General features: G+C 26.4%; 2 protein-coding genes across 8 annotated transcripts; both read left to right on the forward strand.

Annotated features, from left to right (window-relative positions):
- Positions 1–89: 89 nt before the first annotated feature.
- LOC118075059 (hsp70-binding protein 1) lies at positions 90–2,186 on the forward strand. Of its 2 annotated transcripts, XM_035096673.1 has the most exons (6): positions 91–278; positions 558–780; positions 981–1,383; positions 1,457–1,694; positions 1,770–1,981; positions 2,075–2,186. In XM_035096673.1, the coding sequence occupies exons 2-5, from the start codon at positions 568–570 to the stop codon at positions 1,978–1,980; spliced, it is 1,065 nt and encodes a 354-aa protein (XP_034952564.1). In that variant the 5' UTR covers positions 91–278; positions 558–567; the 3' UTR covers position 1,981; positions 2,075–2,186. The 2 variants fall into 2 exon arrangements, with proteins under 2 accessions (XP_034952565.1, XP_034952564.1); XM_035096674.1 differs by lacking the exon at positions 2,075–2,186 and having other exon boundaries at positions 90–278; positions 1,770–2,023.
- On the forward strand, positions 2,146–19,036 carry LOC118075058 (solute carrier family 2, facilitated glucose transporter member 1-like). Of its 6 annotated transcripts, none has more exons than XM_035096668.1 (7): positions 6,709–6,773; positions 8,056–8,080; positions 8,241–8,300; positions 8,386–8,409; positions 16,390–16,488; positions 16,571–17,539; positions 17,627–19,036. In XM_035096668.1, exons 2-7 carry the CDS (start codon positions 8,066–8,068, stop codon positions 17,969–17,971), a joined length of 1,512 nt encoding a protein of 503 aa, XP_034952559.1. In that variant the 5' UTR covers positions 6,709–6,773; positions 8,056–8,065; the 3' UTR covers positions 17,972–19,036. The 6 variants fall into 6 exon arrangements, with proteins under 6 accessions (XP_034952558.1, XP_034952557.1, XP_034952559.1 ...); XM_035096669.1 differs by having other exon boundaries at positions 6,738–6,758; XM_035096667.1 differs by lacking the exons at positions 6,709–6,773; positions 8,056–8,080; positions 8,241–8,300; positions 8,386–8,409 and adding exons at positions 2,146–2,163; positions 3,725–3,793; positions 4,363–4,562.
- Positions 19,037–20,035: the final 999 nt, after the last annotated feature.

The raw sequence follows: 20,035 nt of genomic DNA on the forward strand, positions 1-20,035 counted from the left end.
GCCATTTTGTTTGCTATCGGTGTAATAGTTGTCTTTTAAATTTTTGTTATCAAGAACTTGATCTTTATAAACTTTTAACAGAGTCGTTAGATGGCATGGAATATTTTTAAAACGTCTGGAATATTCTATACAGACACAAACATTCTCTACAGACGTAATTAATTTTCATGTATTGGTTATTATTGTAAAAACAACTGTCATAAGGCTAAAATTTTATTTCAATTATCAACAAGTATATTCTGTGAGATTTTATCGAAATATTCAATAAAATATTAATAGTAAGTAACGTTTATTGAATTTATCATCATTTTTTTAATCTCATGTTTTCAGTTAAAGTTTTTCTTTACTCTTAGTTAGTTATATTTATTAAATTATTATGGTTATATTAAATTTCATAAATTAAAATGTAATATAACTATAAATTAACAAGTGTAAACAAATAATCAACGGCTTATTTAAAGTTAGAGTTAGCTAACTATCAATTTCAATGATAATTACATCACACCGAAATTTGCTTGATGGGCATAAACGAAATTCAACGTTGATCTATATTTCAGACATCAAAATATGGAGGATAAAGATAAATCAAAAACTGAAAGTAGTAATAGTAATAGTCGACCACTTTCCATTCAAGCACCACCATCTCCAACACCAGTAACCGTCATGGAAAATCAACCTCGACAACCAACAAGTCTTCATGGGCTTTTAAAATTCGCTATGGATGCTACAAAAAATGAAGATGCTCCTCATGAATCACATTTTCAACCTTTAGATGAAGAAGTAAGTTATTCTTATGGCAAATAGTATACATAACGTTATATAATAAGACTCTGTTGGTAGAGTTTTAATACTCCCTAAGAAGGTGTTAGACTACTTTGAATGTAAGCAGTTTTAGAGATTTACCAACACTTTATTAATCGAGTATTTGAAATTGAAGTAAATAAAAAGTTCTAATTTCATTTATTTTCGATATATTTCAGCGAAAGAAATTTTTAAATGATGCCCTCAATTCACTAACTGTCAATGTGATAGAAGAATTGAAGAAATCTATAAAAATCCTATCAAATGTGATGGAATTAAGATCAGAGGATGATGCAACCGAGTATGAAACTGCTCTCGAATGTATTGCTAGTTATGTGGACAGCATGGATGTTGCAGTTGATTTTTATAAAATCGGAGGCTTCGGCATACTTGGAGCTTGTCTGAATTCTCCACATGATAGCATAAGGTGGAAAGCGGCTGATGTCATTGCAGAATTAACTCAAAACAATCCTTATTGTCAAGATAAAATACTACAAATGGGTTTGGTACCGATATTATTGAGTATGGTTGACACGGATCCATCAGATCAAGCTAAAATTAAAGCTCTTTATGCTATTTCTTGTAAATATAACATTTATTTTCTTATAATTGTCATACTAAAAATGTATGTTAAATTTATCTTTTTTTTCTGTAGGTATTGTCAGAGGAAATGCTTTATCTTTAAAATATATGGATGTCAATGATGGATATTCTGTGTTAATAAGAGCAATGCAAAGTTCGATACAAAAATTACAGATCAAATCAGCATTCTTAATTTCAGCTTTGTGTAGTAAAGAAAATGCGCATTCGATTAGATCATCTTTTATTAAAATGGGAATAATTGAACAAGCTTCTGCATTGTTAGCTTCCAGTGATGTTGCACCAGAAATCAGGTAATTAAATTATTGACCAACAAATAGAATTACATGGAATAAAATAAATAACACTTTTGTTGTATACATTTTCAGAGATGCGTTGCTAAGTATATTGAACAGTTTGACAGCTGATAATAATTTACATGCATTAAGAGAATGCCGAAGACCTGAATTATCATTGAAAAGTACCTTAGAACGACACTTGGAGAATTTGACATTAGAAAAAGCAACTGATGAAATTGAACAGTGTCAGATGATTCTTGATCGAATTTTTGCAGATCAGCAAAAAGAACAAGATCGATAATGTATTAAAAAATTTTATGAATATAATTTTTTCATGATAGAAATTATGTTATTTATTATACATAAAAATATTTATTTATGTGTTTTTTTTATAGATTAAAAAATAAAACTAAAAAATAATATAATAAAACGCTGTAAAAGAATGTTGCTGAGTCTACAAATTTGATTCATCTACGCGGCTGACGTAATTTTTTATATTACTAAATCATATAGACTAATGTTATACGTAAATCATCAACAAGTTTTGATTAAGAAGATAACAATTAAAGATCATCATCAATTGATAATCAATATGATACAATTGAATTTTTGAAAAGTTTATGTAACAGACAATAGTTAAAATGACTTAATTTTTAATTATTATTGACATAAAGTAGAGTGATTATCAATCTTGAAAACAATACAAATCAGAAAAACAATCTAGAATTAATATTCAAACTGATGTATACGTTTAATTACAAAGTGGCGCCAGTCTTGAAATAAATTTAGCGACTTATAATAAAGCCTTGCACGCTAAAGTATCTTAAGAAATTCTTTGACTTATTCTTTAAGTCTTATGAGTAAGAAAAACTTATAGCATACGCAATAAATGCAGGGTGAAATCAATTGTAACACTCGGCAAGTAATCAATTGGTCATCTAGTCTCTTATGTCTATAAGATAGATTGCAATAGAGTATGTACAGAACTTTTAAAAGGCGGAGGCTCGTCTGACGACGACAACACGCGCGTTAAAATTAAATCTAGCTTGCAAATAGTCAGCAGTTTGTCTGTAAGACACGATTACGTTTTCTTTAGCCGACGACGACGTCGCGACGAAGCGCGTCCTCTAGCTCAGTCTCAAGAACATATTGTGTCAGTGCGGGTATATCATTATCCTGGTTTTCGTTTTCTTTTATCTTTCATTCAAAATTTTAAGAATAGAACACCAGCGTGTTTACTTTGACTCCCACATTATAAAACATATTTTTCACTCACTTTTTTTTTGCCACTGTTTCTGAGACAAAAATAATCTTGATAGAGCTTGTGTTATTTCTGGATAAGTTACTGGAATCGCCGGTAAGAAAAACCGACGATTTCTTCATCTTCAGCAACTGCGAAACTAAAGATTACACGAGGTAATGAAGGAATGATTTGTCCAAGGATACTTTTATTATTTCTGATTACTTGCAGATGTTTAATAATAATTGATATACCTATTTATCTCCTAAGGTTTCAAGTTATTTAATAGAATAATCGTAAAAACAAGTATAAAAATTTTTCATTTTAATTACTAGTTTCTTATGTCTGTTGCATAAATTTCTTCTGATATTTATTCATTTTAATTATTGTCATAAAAATATTTAATTCATTCAATAAATACATTTTAAATGCATCTGAGAATTTAACGAGTATTCAAATACGCAATGAAATGCTAATTTTAACGACAAATGAAATTTTAAAATGACGTAAATTGATGTTCTACATAATTTCTCAAATACACATGAGTATCTTGATAATATTTTTTTTTTTAAGATGATTATTAAATAAAATAATATAATATTATCCTGTATGTAAAGGATATAAATGGTGAATAAATTATTTCTTTTAACAGACATCAGCATCCACAAAAAAAATATTTCGCAAGAGACATGTGATGAAACTCGTGTGATGAACCACGTGTAACATTATGATTATTCTTGATATCATTACAAATTCAATCATCAGTGCGAATTTAATTAACTATTCTGGTGTCTTATATTTACAGGTTTATCTGTTTGATAACGTGGGTGGAGATCAACAGCATCATCAATGACTCATTTCAGAGAAAATCAACGTAAGTACAACGAAATATTTATCATTTATTAATGTCTTGGTGGGTCAAGGTTATTGTTCACTATTTAAAAAAAAAAAAAATTAAACATAAAATATAAAAAATTAATTGATTTATTAATAATCTTGATAATTGTGATGAATCGTTTCTTTAAATATACAATCTGATAATGGTCTTAAACCCTTTAAAAATAAATGCTTTCAATCTCAACAGGCCAATTGAAAAATAGTGGTCTGGCAAATTTAAATTTCAACTCAATGTATAGTTTAGTTTAATTCAATTATAATATATCAACAAAAAATTCGAATTATTCAAGATTTATTATTTATTAGCATTTATTTGTACTTTGTGTGGTCAGATTCATTTACTACCGAGTAACCTCAATGATTTGCAACTGCAAAGTATCATAGACCAATAGAAGTGTCAAGGGGTTACTAGCCTTGATTCCATGCCAAATTCTTGACAGGGAAAGCGGATACATTACTATATTGCAACCTTATTTTCTTTTGAAATTATTGTTTAAAAAATATTTAAAATATTCATTCATTATTTGATTATTTATGTTTATTTAGTGGGTTTCCAGTTAATGACGATGGAGAGAGATGATGATGATTTTGGTGAAGGTTTTATTGCTGAATCTCATCCATTGAGACCAACACAACTGACAGTACCAGGAAATAGTTCGAGAGCACCAAGTATTAGTAGCAGTGTCACTGATCTGGATGCTCCAATTTATGCTAGAGAAACTACTATTCCTTTATCAGCAAGAGCAGTAAGTTTTTTGATAAAATCTATTCAATGAGTTATTGATCAATGAATAAATTTAAAATATTATCATGTCCTTCATCTCATGTTGCTATTGATGAGAGGGAAAATCGCCAACAAGTTTGATATTAAGACACCAAAGTCTCGTGCTTAGACTCACGTCAAGAATATATGCCGTGTAAGCAAATGATCTGCAGAGGTCACTTAGGTATAACTCGCAGAATTTCTTGAAGAAATAAAAAAGAAAGATAGACAACTATGTATGACGCATGTGATTCATCTAAGAGGTGTGTTAGTTTATTTTTGTCACGTGTTGGCAGATCATTCGTTTTTTCTTATACTTCATTTTTTATCTTTCTCTAATTCTTTCTTTGAAAGATATGAAAAACTGATAATTCATAATAAATTATATCATCTAGATTTATTACTTAATACTGATATTTATGATAACAATATCAAGACAGTCAATTGATACTTTGTAGATACAAAAAAAAATCCAGTTTCTATGCAATCATTGTGGTTAATATTTTCTTTTAATTTTAGCATAATTATTTATCAAACGCAATTGTATTATTCTGAAAGCTTGACAAGTTCTTTTGAATAATTTTTTTTTTTTCAAGATAATTTGCTTGATTGAAATGTCACAAGTTTTTCATTTAAACTTTTCGATTGCAGATAGAAGTTTTTCCATTATATACATGTATCAATTATGATTATCAATAATAGTCTAGTAAATACGTCAGTATACTCGTTTGAACCATGAAAATATTTCTCGTTGTGTTCAATAAATTGCTATTATCCAGTTGCGTAACAGTCAACCAATGTCGATGACAATCCTTCACCGCTAAAAACTAGAAAACTCATCACCATCACATTACATCACTGTTATACAAATTTGAAAATATATTATTTATAGATTTGTTCATACATACATCATCTTTCCATCGTATTGACTATACTCTTACTTGTATTTGTAGTCAAGATAAAACTTGTTTAACCAGATCTTATGTACTAAGCTTTTAACAATATTTTATAATATGACTTAATTCCAAGATTATCACTGATTGCATAGAAATCATTACTTTTGTTTGGTTAGATTAATATTTTTATTATTACCTGAAAAATGAATAATTAATTTCCATTCTCATAAAAAATAATTTTTAATATACTTATTTCATTATCATTAAAAGTAAAATTATTTATAATTAAAAACTTATCTTCATAGATGAGTGAGTTAATCTTTCAATGATCTTAATAAGTCAATACTCATTAAAGAAAAGTCAAAGTCTGCACCCTAGATGATGACATTACAAATAAATTGATCTTCCCAATAACTGATACTGACAAACTATCAATCAAAACACACAAGATTATTACTTTAAACTTATTAATATACTATTTTAATAAAATATAGTGATAGTTTGTTAAGTAAATAAAACATTGCATCAGTTTTTTCGAAATTATGAACATACAATTCAACAGGTATGGAACAGACTTGGAGTTTACAGTTAAATACCATCACTCCTAGACATATTACGTCATAAATTCTCAAACTTACGATATAATTTTTTATCGATTAAAGTGTTGAAAACTGTACGTGCAGAAAGGCACGACTCATATCAACTATTCTATTGGTTGAATATTGAAGGGCGTGTAGGAGGCTCGTTGGTTCTCCCTCCGGCTATCTATGACGTACCATGACGCGTGTTTGCATCAGCTAACTTCGTATCATTGCTCTACTATTCACATACTTAACTCTTCTTAAACCTTGAATGTTACAAAAGTTAACCTGTTATCCAATTGGTCTAAAAACCATTCGTTGAACATTAAATATTTAAAAGTAAATAGAAAATCAAACGGTTTATGATCAAACTTATGAAATTGTTTAATTTATATAGCTCATGCATAGTTACCAAAATATATTCGATAAAATATTAATGATGAAATCATGATGAGTTCTGAGATAAAAAGTCAATGACGCAAGGATGGCATCCTGATTTTTTTTCTAATTTAGATGACGAAATATTTAGGGGTTGTTGGCAAATGCGCAGAATATTTGAAATACTCTGCAGGGTTGGTTGGTAGTAGGGTTAGAATTAACGCTTGCGCCATTCGATTTAGGGTGGTTTGTGTGGTACTAATAAAAAGAATATTATTTTAGTAGACAATCGAACTCAGTACTGTCTGAATTACTGACATAAACGTAAGTGGTGAAAAAGTGAGTAAATTATTTTTTCCAACATCTATATTACTTTTTTATTGAATAAAAATAATAAAGTATAATATTCAATAATATTTTAAATATTAATTCATACAAAATTCTAAGTGTTTTCATAGTTTATTTGATGTTTAATTTAAAAAATAGTTTAGTAAATGAAAAAATAATTTAATTTACAGATAAAGTGAATGGATTGATGAAATAAATATCTGGTTGTTAAATTGAAATAAATAGATAAGAATTATTGATGTTACTTGATATTAATAATACATTCAGATGTGGATGTTATTGTGGATAGTCAAAGAATATTGACAATAATATGTTCTCAATTCTTATTATACTTGATAGTTATGTAACTATCACATGGATAATGAATAAAATTGTTCTGTCAAGAATAACTTTTATTTAATACTTTTCAACGTAATTCAACAATACAAAATTAATTTATGCTATTTATTAATTATCAGAATGAATAGAATGAGTTTTATTTATAATGATATAACGTTTGAACTTGAATATAATTAAAGTTATCTTGAAAATTTTTTAAATATTGCACTGATTTAATCATATTTATACAAAAACCTATTGACCATTATGATAAACTTGTTATTAGTTTATAAATATATCTATACATAGATTATTGGTTAGCATAGAGAATTTTCCATCATTAAACTGTTGCTAAAAAATAATATTTTTTCTATATGACGTGAAGGTCATTCAGTTGAAGAAAAAGTCGTAGATATGTCTTTGACCTTTTCACCTCTACGTGATACGAAGATAGGATAATGTTTTAAGTTAACATATTTCATTGTATTTTTATTTAACATTTAAGAAAGAATAAGATTAGTATTATAAAAATTGTCACACGACTAATAATCACGTTAATTAACATAATTTATAAATATTCATACAAGTTAGACCATTTAAAAGTTAAGTATGAAAAAAAGTATTTTAATTTGTATAGTCATTGAATTGCATTTATATACTTGACCTAAGTTGTGATAATGACAATGGTATCAAAGTCATTTTATTTCATGAATTTTACTTTTTTCACAAAGAAATTGTAAATATTGAAGTTAAGACACTCAAGTGTATCAAATAAATATCACTCATTCTTTTATAAAAATTCATTTTAATACATTTTTAATAACATAACAATAATTATCGATTATTTATATGCTTTAGTATTATTTAATTAAAAATGCATGAAGAATTATAAAATAAATTTGATGTAATTTCTTAGTTTATACCAAAAACTAAGTCGTACTTCTGTGTTATGCAGCACACAAATCATGGAGGTTGGCAAGGTAATTTTTATTTAATATTAATTTCATATTAATTAAATAAATCCAATCGATTTTTAAATCAGTTTTGATTCATTAAAATTAGTGTTTTTAACTTTATAAAAATTAATAATAACATGTTTCATTTACTAACAATCATCTAACATTTTTTTTTTACATCTAGTCTAAAGAGGATATTCAAGAACAACCTAGTACTCCTACAGCTTTAGCTCCAACATCTAAGGTATGATATTGTGTTTTATAATTTACTTCTAACCTTTAGTATTAATCATTCATTGTTAATAACTAAAAATATTTGTTACAATCAGGCAACCACAAGCAAGGAAGAAGCTGTAAGTAAAATTTATTCAGACATGTACCTAGATCAACATTCAGAGAAAATTTTACTTTGAACTTTTCACCTTACTATGCTGTTGAATCACGACATTTTGTATAATTTAGAACTTTATGTTGTATTTTTTCATTTAAAAAAACATCATATTGTGATATTTATTAGGTATTGAAATAAATATCATTTGAAACATAGTAAATAGATTAGATTTCTCATATAGCTACAGATCGAATTAAATTTCTATTTAATTTATATTTGCTTCAATGTATCAATAACTATTCATCCTTATTGTTCAGTTATTTTTGTAATTAATAACTTTTTTTAAAAATAAATTTCAGATCTTTAGTTATTATTTATTATTCGAATACAAAATAATCAAATAAAAATAATAGCTGTTCATAAAAATGGTAAAAAATACACTGAAATATTGCAATGGAACAAAATGAATATAAATAGAAAGAGGATCAGATTTATGGCTACGTAAAAAATCTAATCTAATCAAAGAAGAAATTTATATTCTAAATCAAAACATTTATTGCATAGAAAAAGTTCTGATATAAATTTTGCTATACTTTGTATCTGTCTGTTTCTTGATTATTTAAAATCATGGTAAAATTTTCTCTGAATGTTCCTTCATATAGAGATCACATAGATCAACATTAAAGATACTTTAATGATAAAAATAACTATGACTTAAATAATGCATCAACTTGGCTAAATTTTTCATTCAAATATTTATATCTTATTTTAAACAGTAATATAATTTTATCATACATTTTGAAAATAATCAAAAAGTTGAACTGATATAATTGAAAGTATTTTTTCCTCTTCTCGATATAAGATTGCCAATCTGATGTATGTAAACGGTGCGTTGTTTGCTCATATAATTGATGTGATAAAGCTCCTTGCTTTTTCTTATTCCCAGCAATTACAAAGATTAGAGAATGTATATTTACATTGATTTATAAAAAAATCTTCACATAATGATAAATGAAATTTCAAATCAATCATGTTTGATGTTTTCTTTTTTATATACTGGTAGGCTATTTTTGATCAACTTTCTGGAAAGCAGCATTTATCTTTGTATTATTAGACGCATATATACCTATGCGATAAATTTTTATCAATCACTGACAACACCTTTTATATCTTTTACTGATATATATATATCGATTAAAATCTCAAATGGTTTGATAATTGATTACCACATTTGTAGAATTTATTTCAGTCAAAGTTTAATTAAGATAATATAATATTATTCTTGAACTTTAAACTGATTATTAAATCAAAGACTATCATAATTATAAATTCAAGTTTATTATTTTTTGATAAATAAAATTAAGAAGGCCAGAAAATTTTCAAAACCATCCAAATTAAATGAACATCACCTCAGCTGTTTCTACATTAATCAATTTCATTTCATATTATATAAATTAATTTATCATTTTAAATTACTAAAAAAAAAAATTCCTCTTTAATTACTATAATTTGCTTAGGAAGAAACAATTCTATTATGTTTTATGTTCAAGTAGATATTAATTTTTACAACAATCGTGAAGGTTTATTTATTGTTTATTCCATCTTATCAATAGTTTCATTGTCCAAAATACGACAACATACTTAAAGTGTCAATTTTTCTTACCTTGTGGTATTTTGAAATATTCTTGAATATTTTCAAAAGAATTTCTTATCATAGTAATAATTAAAGTGAAATAATTATTTGGAAAGTGTATGATATAAATAGATACGGAAATGAGTGATATTTTAAATAGCAAATTAAAGTAAATAGTCAAAATTATCTTGTCACTTTTATATGAATGTTAACCAATGTATTTATAACTGATAATTGAGTCTAATTGGTATAGACACCTGTATACAAATGTCCTGTCTATTCGTTTTGTTGTTTCTCATTAAACCGTTAATTACTTTGTACATCTCACATCTTTCTATTAGCTTAACAAAAAATTTCAGATAATAATAAATAAATAAATAATGAAGATAATGAAATATTTAATTTAATCAAATAACAAAAAAAAAAAAAAAAATGTAAAATTGAATTATTATGTTAGTCACATTGTCTGAATGTACAGTTTCTTTTTTATTATTCATTGGTAAAGTGTGACTTGAATAGATCACTTGGATTGTCTAGTACCTATACAAGGTTCAATATACTGAATTGCAGAATTGTCAAGTTGTAACAGCCAACTGTCATTATTATATAGTAAAGGGGAGTATATAGAGGACATTTGTAAAGTTGTCAAGTTGATGTGAACGGAAGAGTGAGATAAAAATAATGATCGGAGAGGGAACAGAAGGGCTGGAGTGAGGGAATGTTTTCTATCTTACTTATTCATTCAGTCATTTAATATTCCATCTCACGGTGGTTCCCGCTGTGGGTTCACGAATATTGTGTGTACACTCAAAACCTGTAGTCTGCTCTGTATAGCAGACTTTCAACTAATAAACGTCGTTCGCATGTTGCGGATACGCAGTTCGTGTGAGACAATCATCCAGAGTACATCAGACCAAAATATTATCTCATTTTGCTGATTTTTAAAAATATTTCTTCTATTTTTAATACATTATTTAAGTCAATTTTTTTTATTTAAATAGTCTCAGTGATTAAATTGTTTTTCAAAATGGGCTGTTTTTCAGTGCAGGAAAAAATGTCATCAATAAAGGTGATGTAGATTTTTAAACTCTTTTTTTTTTAATTAGTTTTGACTTATTCTGTTAAATTATTTTGGGTTCTATCAATTTATAGTGCCTTCTATTTTATTTATTAATTACTATTTTTTTTCATTGTTTATTTAAATTTATTTGATTAAATATTGATGAGTAAAGTCAAATTTTAGTGATTATTTAGAAATATTAGTAAAGTTATAAAAATAATTTGTTAATAAAAATAATTTGACAGGTTATTGTAGCATATTAATTACATTTGTTGAAGAGATATAATTTATTTTAAAGTTAAATACAATTTATTCATACTTATTCAAGTATAGGTCAAATTATTATTCAGATTTATCTTCGTGGACTTTAGATAATCACAATGGTAGGCGTATTAATTTCTTTAATATAACAATAAGCTCTAGAAAATTTACAATACTTCATATCTTATTACAAATTTTTACATATTAAACTGCATCGAATATAATTTTTCACTATCAATAGATAAAATGTTTATGTTGTTCAAATGAAATTTATTGACATTATTTATTTAATTTTTTATGTTAAATAAATTTTTTTCTTCAAATAAAAAAAAGTGAAAAATAACTTTCACTGTTTTCTTTTTAAAAAGTGAATGAAAAATTTCACAATATCTGATTGCACTAAAATACAATACAAATTTTAGCCAAATGTATTTATGTGGTTATCGAACCGGTTTCGACTACTTTCTAGCTTATCTTACCATACTAAAAATAATACCAAGTAAATATAATTAGGCCACTGAATAAATCTATCATAAAATTAAGAAAAAAAATAATTCAATAAGCATTAAATTAAACTTTGAAAGTAGAAAGCTTGATGCAGTCCCTAAAAATGGCTTGAATTTTAATTATCTGATTCATTTCCATATTTTTGTTGGTGGATTGATATTTAGTTTTATTCTTTCTGTCCCTTTTAAAAATTCCAATCTACCTAATCAGGTATGAAACATTCTTTTTGAAATCTAGATCTAGATCAAGATCGTATGAGCTGTTAGAGATTAAATTCTTCTAAATTTTTTAAAACTCAGATAATAATGTAAGGTATTTCCATTTTTCATCTCAAATTTCTAAAATTCCACAAAGAAAAATAATCAACATTAACCAAATATTTTATCAAATAGTTATTCTTTATGATATTTTCTTCAAGAATAATTGTATTCATTTAATCATTTAACAATCAGTCCATCTATTTTATTCGATTATAATCCATTCTTCACTTAATTGGTTTCAAACAAAACGATAATACAAATTGTTTTGATAAAAAAAAATGATTTTTAAGATAAAAATGAATCGACTGTCTAGAATATTAATTATTTTGCACAATTAACTGATAATATCAATCACAATTTCACAATATATTCTGGTCTAAACAATCTTTAGAAGAGTACTTCTTGAAAGTCATTAGTTGAAATATTTAAACTTGATTTTTAAATTTAAATATTCTTTTTATTTTTACATTATTGAGTCACCTTGCCAATACCATTTATAATTTTTTCTATCTACTAAAGGTTTTCTGAACTCGTAAAAAAATTTATTGCGTTTATTTAAAAATAAATTGTCAAGTTATCTAAATATTATTCCATAGACATTTTTTATTTTAATGTTACTTGTATTGCTCTTATTCTGGAACCAACATGATCAGGTTGGAAACATGATACGAAGGTCATATTGTTGAAAAGAAAAAACTACATAGTCTGAAGTGAATATAAAAGATAAAATAAAATTAACTTGAGTATTTTATTCAATCCGATATGTCGAGAGTGATGATTCTACAACCTTATATTCAATCATTCCATTAAATTAGCAAAGTATATATCACTGGTAAATTTAATAATAGTAATTAATCAAATTTAATAGAAAGATATTTGATATAAACAGCTATCAGATTAAAAGAAAAAAATTAAAAAAAAGCGTAGTATTTCTATTGTTAGAAGCACATACACGTGTATTGTCAGAAGGCTCGACTTAGCTTCTACCAATGAGAAGCTCATATGATCGGCACACCTTCCTCACCAATGGCAACGCTCACCAATTGAGTCATTTTTCCATGTGGTTTACATTTGTGCATGTATGAGAAATCCCACTATATTGCCAACAAGAAACAGCTAATTTCAACAGTAGTAAGTCTCAGTAAGACTTAGTAACTGTAGTTTTAATAACTGGTTACACGTTTTTTTTTTTTTTTTCAAAGTAGATTTTTCAAATCAATCATCATTTAGTGTATGTGATAAATCATTATTCTTCAGAATTTTTAATATGTTCCAGACAATTCAGGTTTGTTTATTATCATGTATTACCACAATATTGCATAAAATCACTGCTACCAGTTTACTTGTTGTAAAAATAATTGATTGTCAGTGAAATAAATAAAAAATCGATATTATTGATTGAATTATCCTAGTGCCTGGATGAGGATACTGAAACAAACAAGAGAAAAATTATATTGGAAATTTGAAGATAGGAAAATTGAATAAAGAATATAGAGTGAAAAATAAATAACATTACCTGCAGTGTATTGAAGTTTGTTAAACAAATTATTTACATTATAATTAAAGTAACTATGTATGCAAAATATCATTAATCATCTCCAAGTAAATGAAAAAATATGTATGCTCTTAAAATCTTGAATTCATATTGCTCATTATTTAATTAGTGATAAAAGTAAATTCATTATCAAAATGTTTATTCATACTTTTGAAGATTGAAAACCATTAAGAAGTAATTAGCAGTTTAAAGTTCCTTCATATTGAAAGAAAAATATGAAAATTTGTTTAAATTTTAAATTTTTTTCTTCTTATCATTATATTAAAAGCTTTTAACGACAGTCATTAACAACAATTAGCAAGTAATAATAGTAAAATAATTATAATATTCATATTTTGATGATTGAGGAAAATTTCTGATGTAAATAATAGGTTTATTTAACGTCATTAACTGATAATGAAAAGAGAAAGAAGTAAAAAGAGGCTCGACAAGGCTTGTTCTTACAACAGCCAATAGCGAGGTAGATGATGAAAGCGAGCCTTCGTTTTATCACAAGTAATAAACCATATTTAATTTATCATGAGTACATTACTACGACACGACTTGTATTGCATCATTCTTGAAATTTTTTCGTTATTCATCACCAACTATTCTGATACTACCACACACACATATCTATACAGCATAATAGTTCCCCTCCAGTAATTCTTGTCAGGCAAAAAACATCTGTATTCCAATGTTTACTCCACCATTTTTATCCCTACATGATCACCATGCTTACAACAATAGAGAGGTTAATTTCCTTGCCATAAGAATGTTTTCACTAAAGAGAGGTTATATTGCACTTGATGGTTATGATACAGGTTTAATGTTCATTAAAACAATTAAAATGAATTTTAACTAATGATTACAATTATTTAGTCTATATAATTAAAGTGATATATGAATATATTATGTCTTTAGCAGGCATTGTACTTATTGAAGAATTGAATTATAATACAGCTGTAATCTTATCAAAGTAAACTTGTGACGTTAGTTCAAAGTTTGAATACACTTATTATCCACGTGTATATTTATATACATATCTTATAATACATATACACATTCTTGTTGCATAAAAAAATTATGACAATGTATCGGAAATTTTTTAGCTGACTACCATGAATTCTTTACACGTGCTGTTGTATTTTTTTTTTCTCATTTAAACGATCATATGACACGTACATTATAAATAATTGTCTGTATATAATAATATTCAGGTAATCATTTAAAAATAATTGATATGTTTAATTAACAATTTAACTAATATGGTGAAATTTTATATTTTATTAATACGCTCTAATTATCTAATCAAATTTCTTTTTATTTAGATAATGACATGAATTTTGGGATCATGACTCCTCTTTGATTAAATTTCATTGTGAAAGATCATCTTCAAAGCGGTGTACACTTGAATCATCAATTCCAATAATTTTTAGAATATTATATTTCATTTAAACCACTTTCCAACATCATTTACATAATGATGCATTTAAATTTAAAATAGAACAAGTATTTTTTTTTATTCAATTATTACAAGTCATTTTTTATATTTATTTAATTAATATTCAATATAAAATGAATTTGTTTCAATATTTTTTACAACTTGGGACAGTTTTATACCAATATACCATCCACTGAATGTATTTATATAAACATTGAGAGGTTATATTGTAATTTTATGCTTCTTTATTATTCTATTCATTATCATAAATGACGTTCATACTCACTATGTGAGTAATTTGATTGTCTGCAAATAATTTGATAGTAGTAGTTTATGTATATATAATATATAAGAGCGTTAACAGGGTGTCGACCCGGCAGTCTTTGACATTACACGTGCTATATCGAGAGCGGAAAAGGATAAGTGATTTTTTTGAATTTTAAATTCTTCAAGTTTAGAGTAAAAAAGTACATTTTTTTTTCAACACTCTCAAGTTATTCTTTGATGATTCGCAATGCCATACATTCGAAGAGCGGTATGATATTTTTAGCCATACAATAATAAACTTTGATGTTTTATTTCATATTAAAAAATAAATTAGTTTTTCTTTTATTATTATTGGAAACATTCTACAAATAATTTAACTTCATTTTTTAAATTTATATAGTAAAGTCAGTTTTTGTAGAAGAAAAATAAAAACAAGTAAAATCTAGAATATTTTTAACCTTTCTCATTGTAAAGGAAAAAATTCAATTAAAAAATACATTTGAATTGAAAATGAATTTTTACGAGTTTCTGAGCATATTAAAGGTAATGGTGGTATATTTAATTATTGACTTTGAAACTTCATTATCAAGTAATAATTGTATTAAACTACAATATAGCAATTGTATATCCGAAATGTTTTATATCATTTAATTTGCAATTGATGTATATGTTGATAGAATTCAGTATATCCATGACAATTATATGCTATTATATGTCAATTTAAGAAAAATGGTTTATTCAGGATATATTTGAGTATTTTATTATCTCTAATAAAATGATGATATATTGTTGGCGATATTAGAGTCTTAGAGTCTCTCTATATTTGGTACATAGTAAATTAACATCAATAAACTCAATTGTTCTACCTAGAAAGTCACTGATGAATCTTGTACGTGATGAATTTAATTGAATGATGAGGATCCAGTTTCAAAGGCCATTTGACCTATCAAACAAACTCTAAAATTGCTGTACACATTCTTTTCTTCTCATATATAATCGTTTAGCTTAACTGAATTATTTCTATGTTTTATTACAGGGTCTAAATGCTCGGTTGTTGTTTGCAATCACTGCCGCGGCATTGGGTTCGGCATTTCAACATGGTTATAATACTGGTGTTGTTAATTCACCCCAAGAGGTAAGAATAATTTATTCAATACATCATTATATTTATGTGTTTGAGTTACTTGGTGTTTAATACCAGTTGTTTACTCTTTTAGATAATAAAAACATGGATTGGTGAAGTTAAATCTAATAGAACTAATGAAACAGTTACTGAAGACGAAGTAACAGGAATATGGTCAATCGCAGTTTCTATTTTTTGCATTGGTGGTATGATTGGTGGAGCTCTAGTCGGTACGATAGCTGATAATTTTGGACGCAAAGGAGGTCTTCTACTCAATAATATTCTAGTTCTCATAACTGTGCTTTTTGAGGGATTCTGTAAAATAGCTGGCAGTTATGAAATGATTATAATTGGTCGACTTGTAATCGGTATAAATGCTGGATTTAATGCTGGACTAACACCTATGTATCTAGCAGAAATATCACCAATGCATTTGCGAGGAGCTGTTGGCACAGTTTATCAACTTATTATCACCATTTCTATCTTAGTCGCACAAATTTTGAGTATGGATAAACTCTTTGGAACAGTCGAACATTGGCCACTTTTGCTCTGCTTAACTATTATACCAGCTATCTTCCAATGTGCTACTCTACCGATTTGTCCAGAAAGTCCAAAGTATCTGTTACTCAGCAAGGGACGAGAAGTAGATGCCCAAAGAGCACTATCATGGCTTCGGAATACTAATGAAGTTTACGAAGAAATGGAAGAAATGAAATCTGAATATGAATCTATGAAATTAGTACCGAAAGTTACATTAAAAGAAATACTAGTTAATCCAGCTTTGAGAATTCCATTGATTATATCTTTGATGGTGATGTTGGCTCAACAACTCTCTGGTATCAACGCTGTCATGTTCTTCTCAGATAAAATATTCAGATTGGCAGGTTTAGGAGAAGCAGCTCAATCAGCAACACTTGGTGTTGGAGCTATGAATGTTTTAATGACTCTAGTATCTCTCGTACTTGTTGAAAAATACGGACGTAAGACTCTGCTTTTAATCGGTTTTGGTGGAATGGTGATTGATACAGCTTTACTCACTATTTGCATCGGTTATGCTCAATCAGTAAGTTTATAAAATAACATTCTTACAATTATTTAATATTACAAGTATATGAATGGTAATATTAATGACGATAATTATCTTTTCAAGGGCAACGCAGCAGCATCTTACTGTTCTATCATTTTCGTCATCATGTTTGTGGTTATTTTTGCCATTGGACCCGGAAGCATACCTTGGTTCTTAGTCTCCGAACTCTTCAATCAATCAGCAAGACCTGTCGCTACTTCAATAGCTATTGCTGTTAACTGGGGAGCTAACTTCATCGTCACTGTATCATTCCTGCCGTTGACAAAACTTTTAGATACAAATGTATTTATAATTTTTGTTGTCATTCAAGCTCTTTTCACAGTTTTCATTTGGAAGAAAGTACCAGAAACGAAAAACAAAACAATTGAAGAAATTAGTAGCATGTTTAGACAAATATCTTATCAGTAATGAAATAGATTAGATTTTAAGTATGAAATCTTAATGAATATTATAAAATGGATTGAAGGGGATCAATTAATGATAAATTGATCCTTAGATAAGTCTCACAGTTCATCATTTTACATAGAATAAGCTTTTTATTGATTACAATAATTTTTTTATATATGCATATGAAATATGTTGAACTGGAAAATATTAATATCACTGATTTTTTCAATTGTAATCAACAAATTAATTCCTTAATAATTTTGAACTGAAATTTTTATATTTGACAGTAGATATATTATTGTCAAATATAAAATTACATACTAATGACAGGCAGACTCAAGATAGATCAAGGCTCTAATTATAGAATATAAAATCAAACGATTTTAACTCTAGTCATCAACTCGATTCACTTTTTATTTTAATTCAGATTTTAAATATTTTTTACATTAATAATTTAGCAGTTTTTATCAAATTGAAAAGAAAACCAGACGTCGTCAAAGTTCATTGAATGATAGTATTTTGGAGCAAGTCCAGCAGAGACTTGATACCATATTAGGCTGATTTATTATCGATTGTGGCGATTTTATTGTTTTTAGTATTTTCATCGATAACTATTGGAGATTATTTAAGATAAACAACGAAAAGCATTGCTTGTATGAAGCTTACTATATGATAATTTTATTATATGAACTGTTTCTCATAGCAAATAATGTTCGTTGTATTATCTTAGTGTACAAATGTGGAGTAATTGTAACAGTATACATGTAGTTATCTACTCATAAATGTTCCTGTCATGGTTATTGTAAATATAGAGTGGATGTTGGTAATATTATTATACTTGAATACAGAGAAAATTCGTTAAATCTATTTTTGAATGAGATATCGAATTATCGTGTACAATTGTTATGATGACAATTCCATTAAGCAATTATAAATCTCATTATATTTAAAAAGAATAATTTAATGATGTTATTCACTGTTTTCAAGTTAGATCATTAAATTATAATTTTATAATGAATTAAATACTCATTCATAGTTAGATTAGTTTATTATGATAATATTGCACTATAATTTTTTCATTAAATGAAACGAATGATTGAAATAGTTTTTCTAAATCAAATTTATGAATATTTTACACAATCCAGACTTGGAATGAATTTATTTTAAAATAGTACGTATTTTTATAGATATAATATCAAAAAATTAAGTAGTTCATCTAGTTATAATTTATATTTAGAAAAAGTTTCCCAAAAATATTGTGTAATAAAAAAAAAAAATTGATGTATTTGGTATCTTTTGATGTATTTCTACTACATCAAAGTCAAATTTAAGGTAGAATAATTGAGTACAATTTTAAAACATGTAGATATAGGTGTTCATTTTTATTTGTTATTTAAAAAAAAAAATTGACAGCATCAATTATTTATAATCGATACATATTATGTACATGGACTCGAAAAATTAAAATAATTCAAACCATATCTGTGCATCATTTTATGATAATAACAACAATAAAACTTATTTTTGTGTGCGATTAATATTGTAATAACTAAATATCATTTAAACATTTTGATTATTGATTATAATATTCCTTGATATACTTATTTTTGATGCTGATATATAATTGTTGTCTATAATAAAAATAAAATCATAATAAATCTATAACAAAAATTTATTCATGTAATTTTTATTTCATTCTAATATTAAAATCTATCATTATATATAATTTATCATATATTTATTTGAGTATTTAAATAAAACTAGTAATATTGCTAGAGTTTTGAGTCAAGCTCTGAGTTTCAACATTATTGATTATTGATTAATCCAAAACTGTTTATACAATAATTGGTAAAAACAATTCAAATGGATGTAATCTGCAGATGATTCAGTAGTATTTTATTATTGCTTTAACAAAGATAATGTGTAAAAAAGGTTCTTTTGATTAAACTCCAGATGGCAATAGTTATATCAAATTCAAACTGAACTCCTTTATATCAGTAATTGATATAAATTTGACTTATCCAGTGTTTTAATAAAACTTCAAGGCTGGGCTCAAGTCAAGAAGTTTCCCAAAGTTGAATTTAT

The sequence above is a fragment of the Chelonus insularis genome, unplaced genomic scaffold (assembly GCF_013357705.1).
Source record: "Chelonus insularis isolate UGA/USDA-ARS -01 unplaced genomic scaffold, ASM1335770v1 contig_145_pilon, whole genome shotgun sequence".
NCBI classification, from domain to species: Eukaryota; Metazoa; Arthropoda; class Insecta; order Hymenoptera; family Braconidae; genus Chelonus; species Chelonus insularis.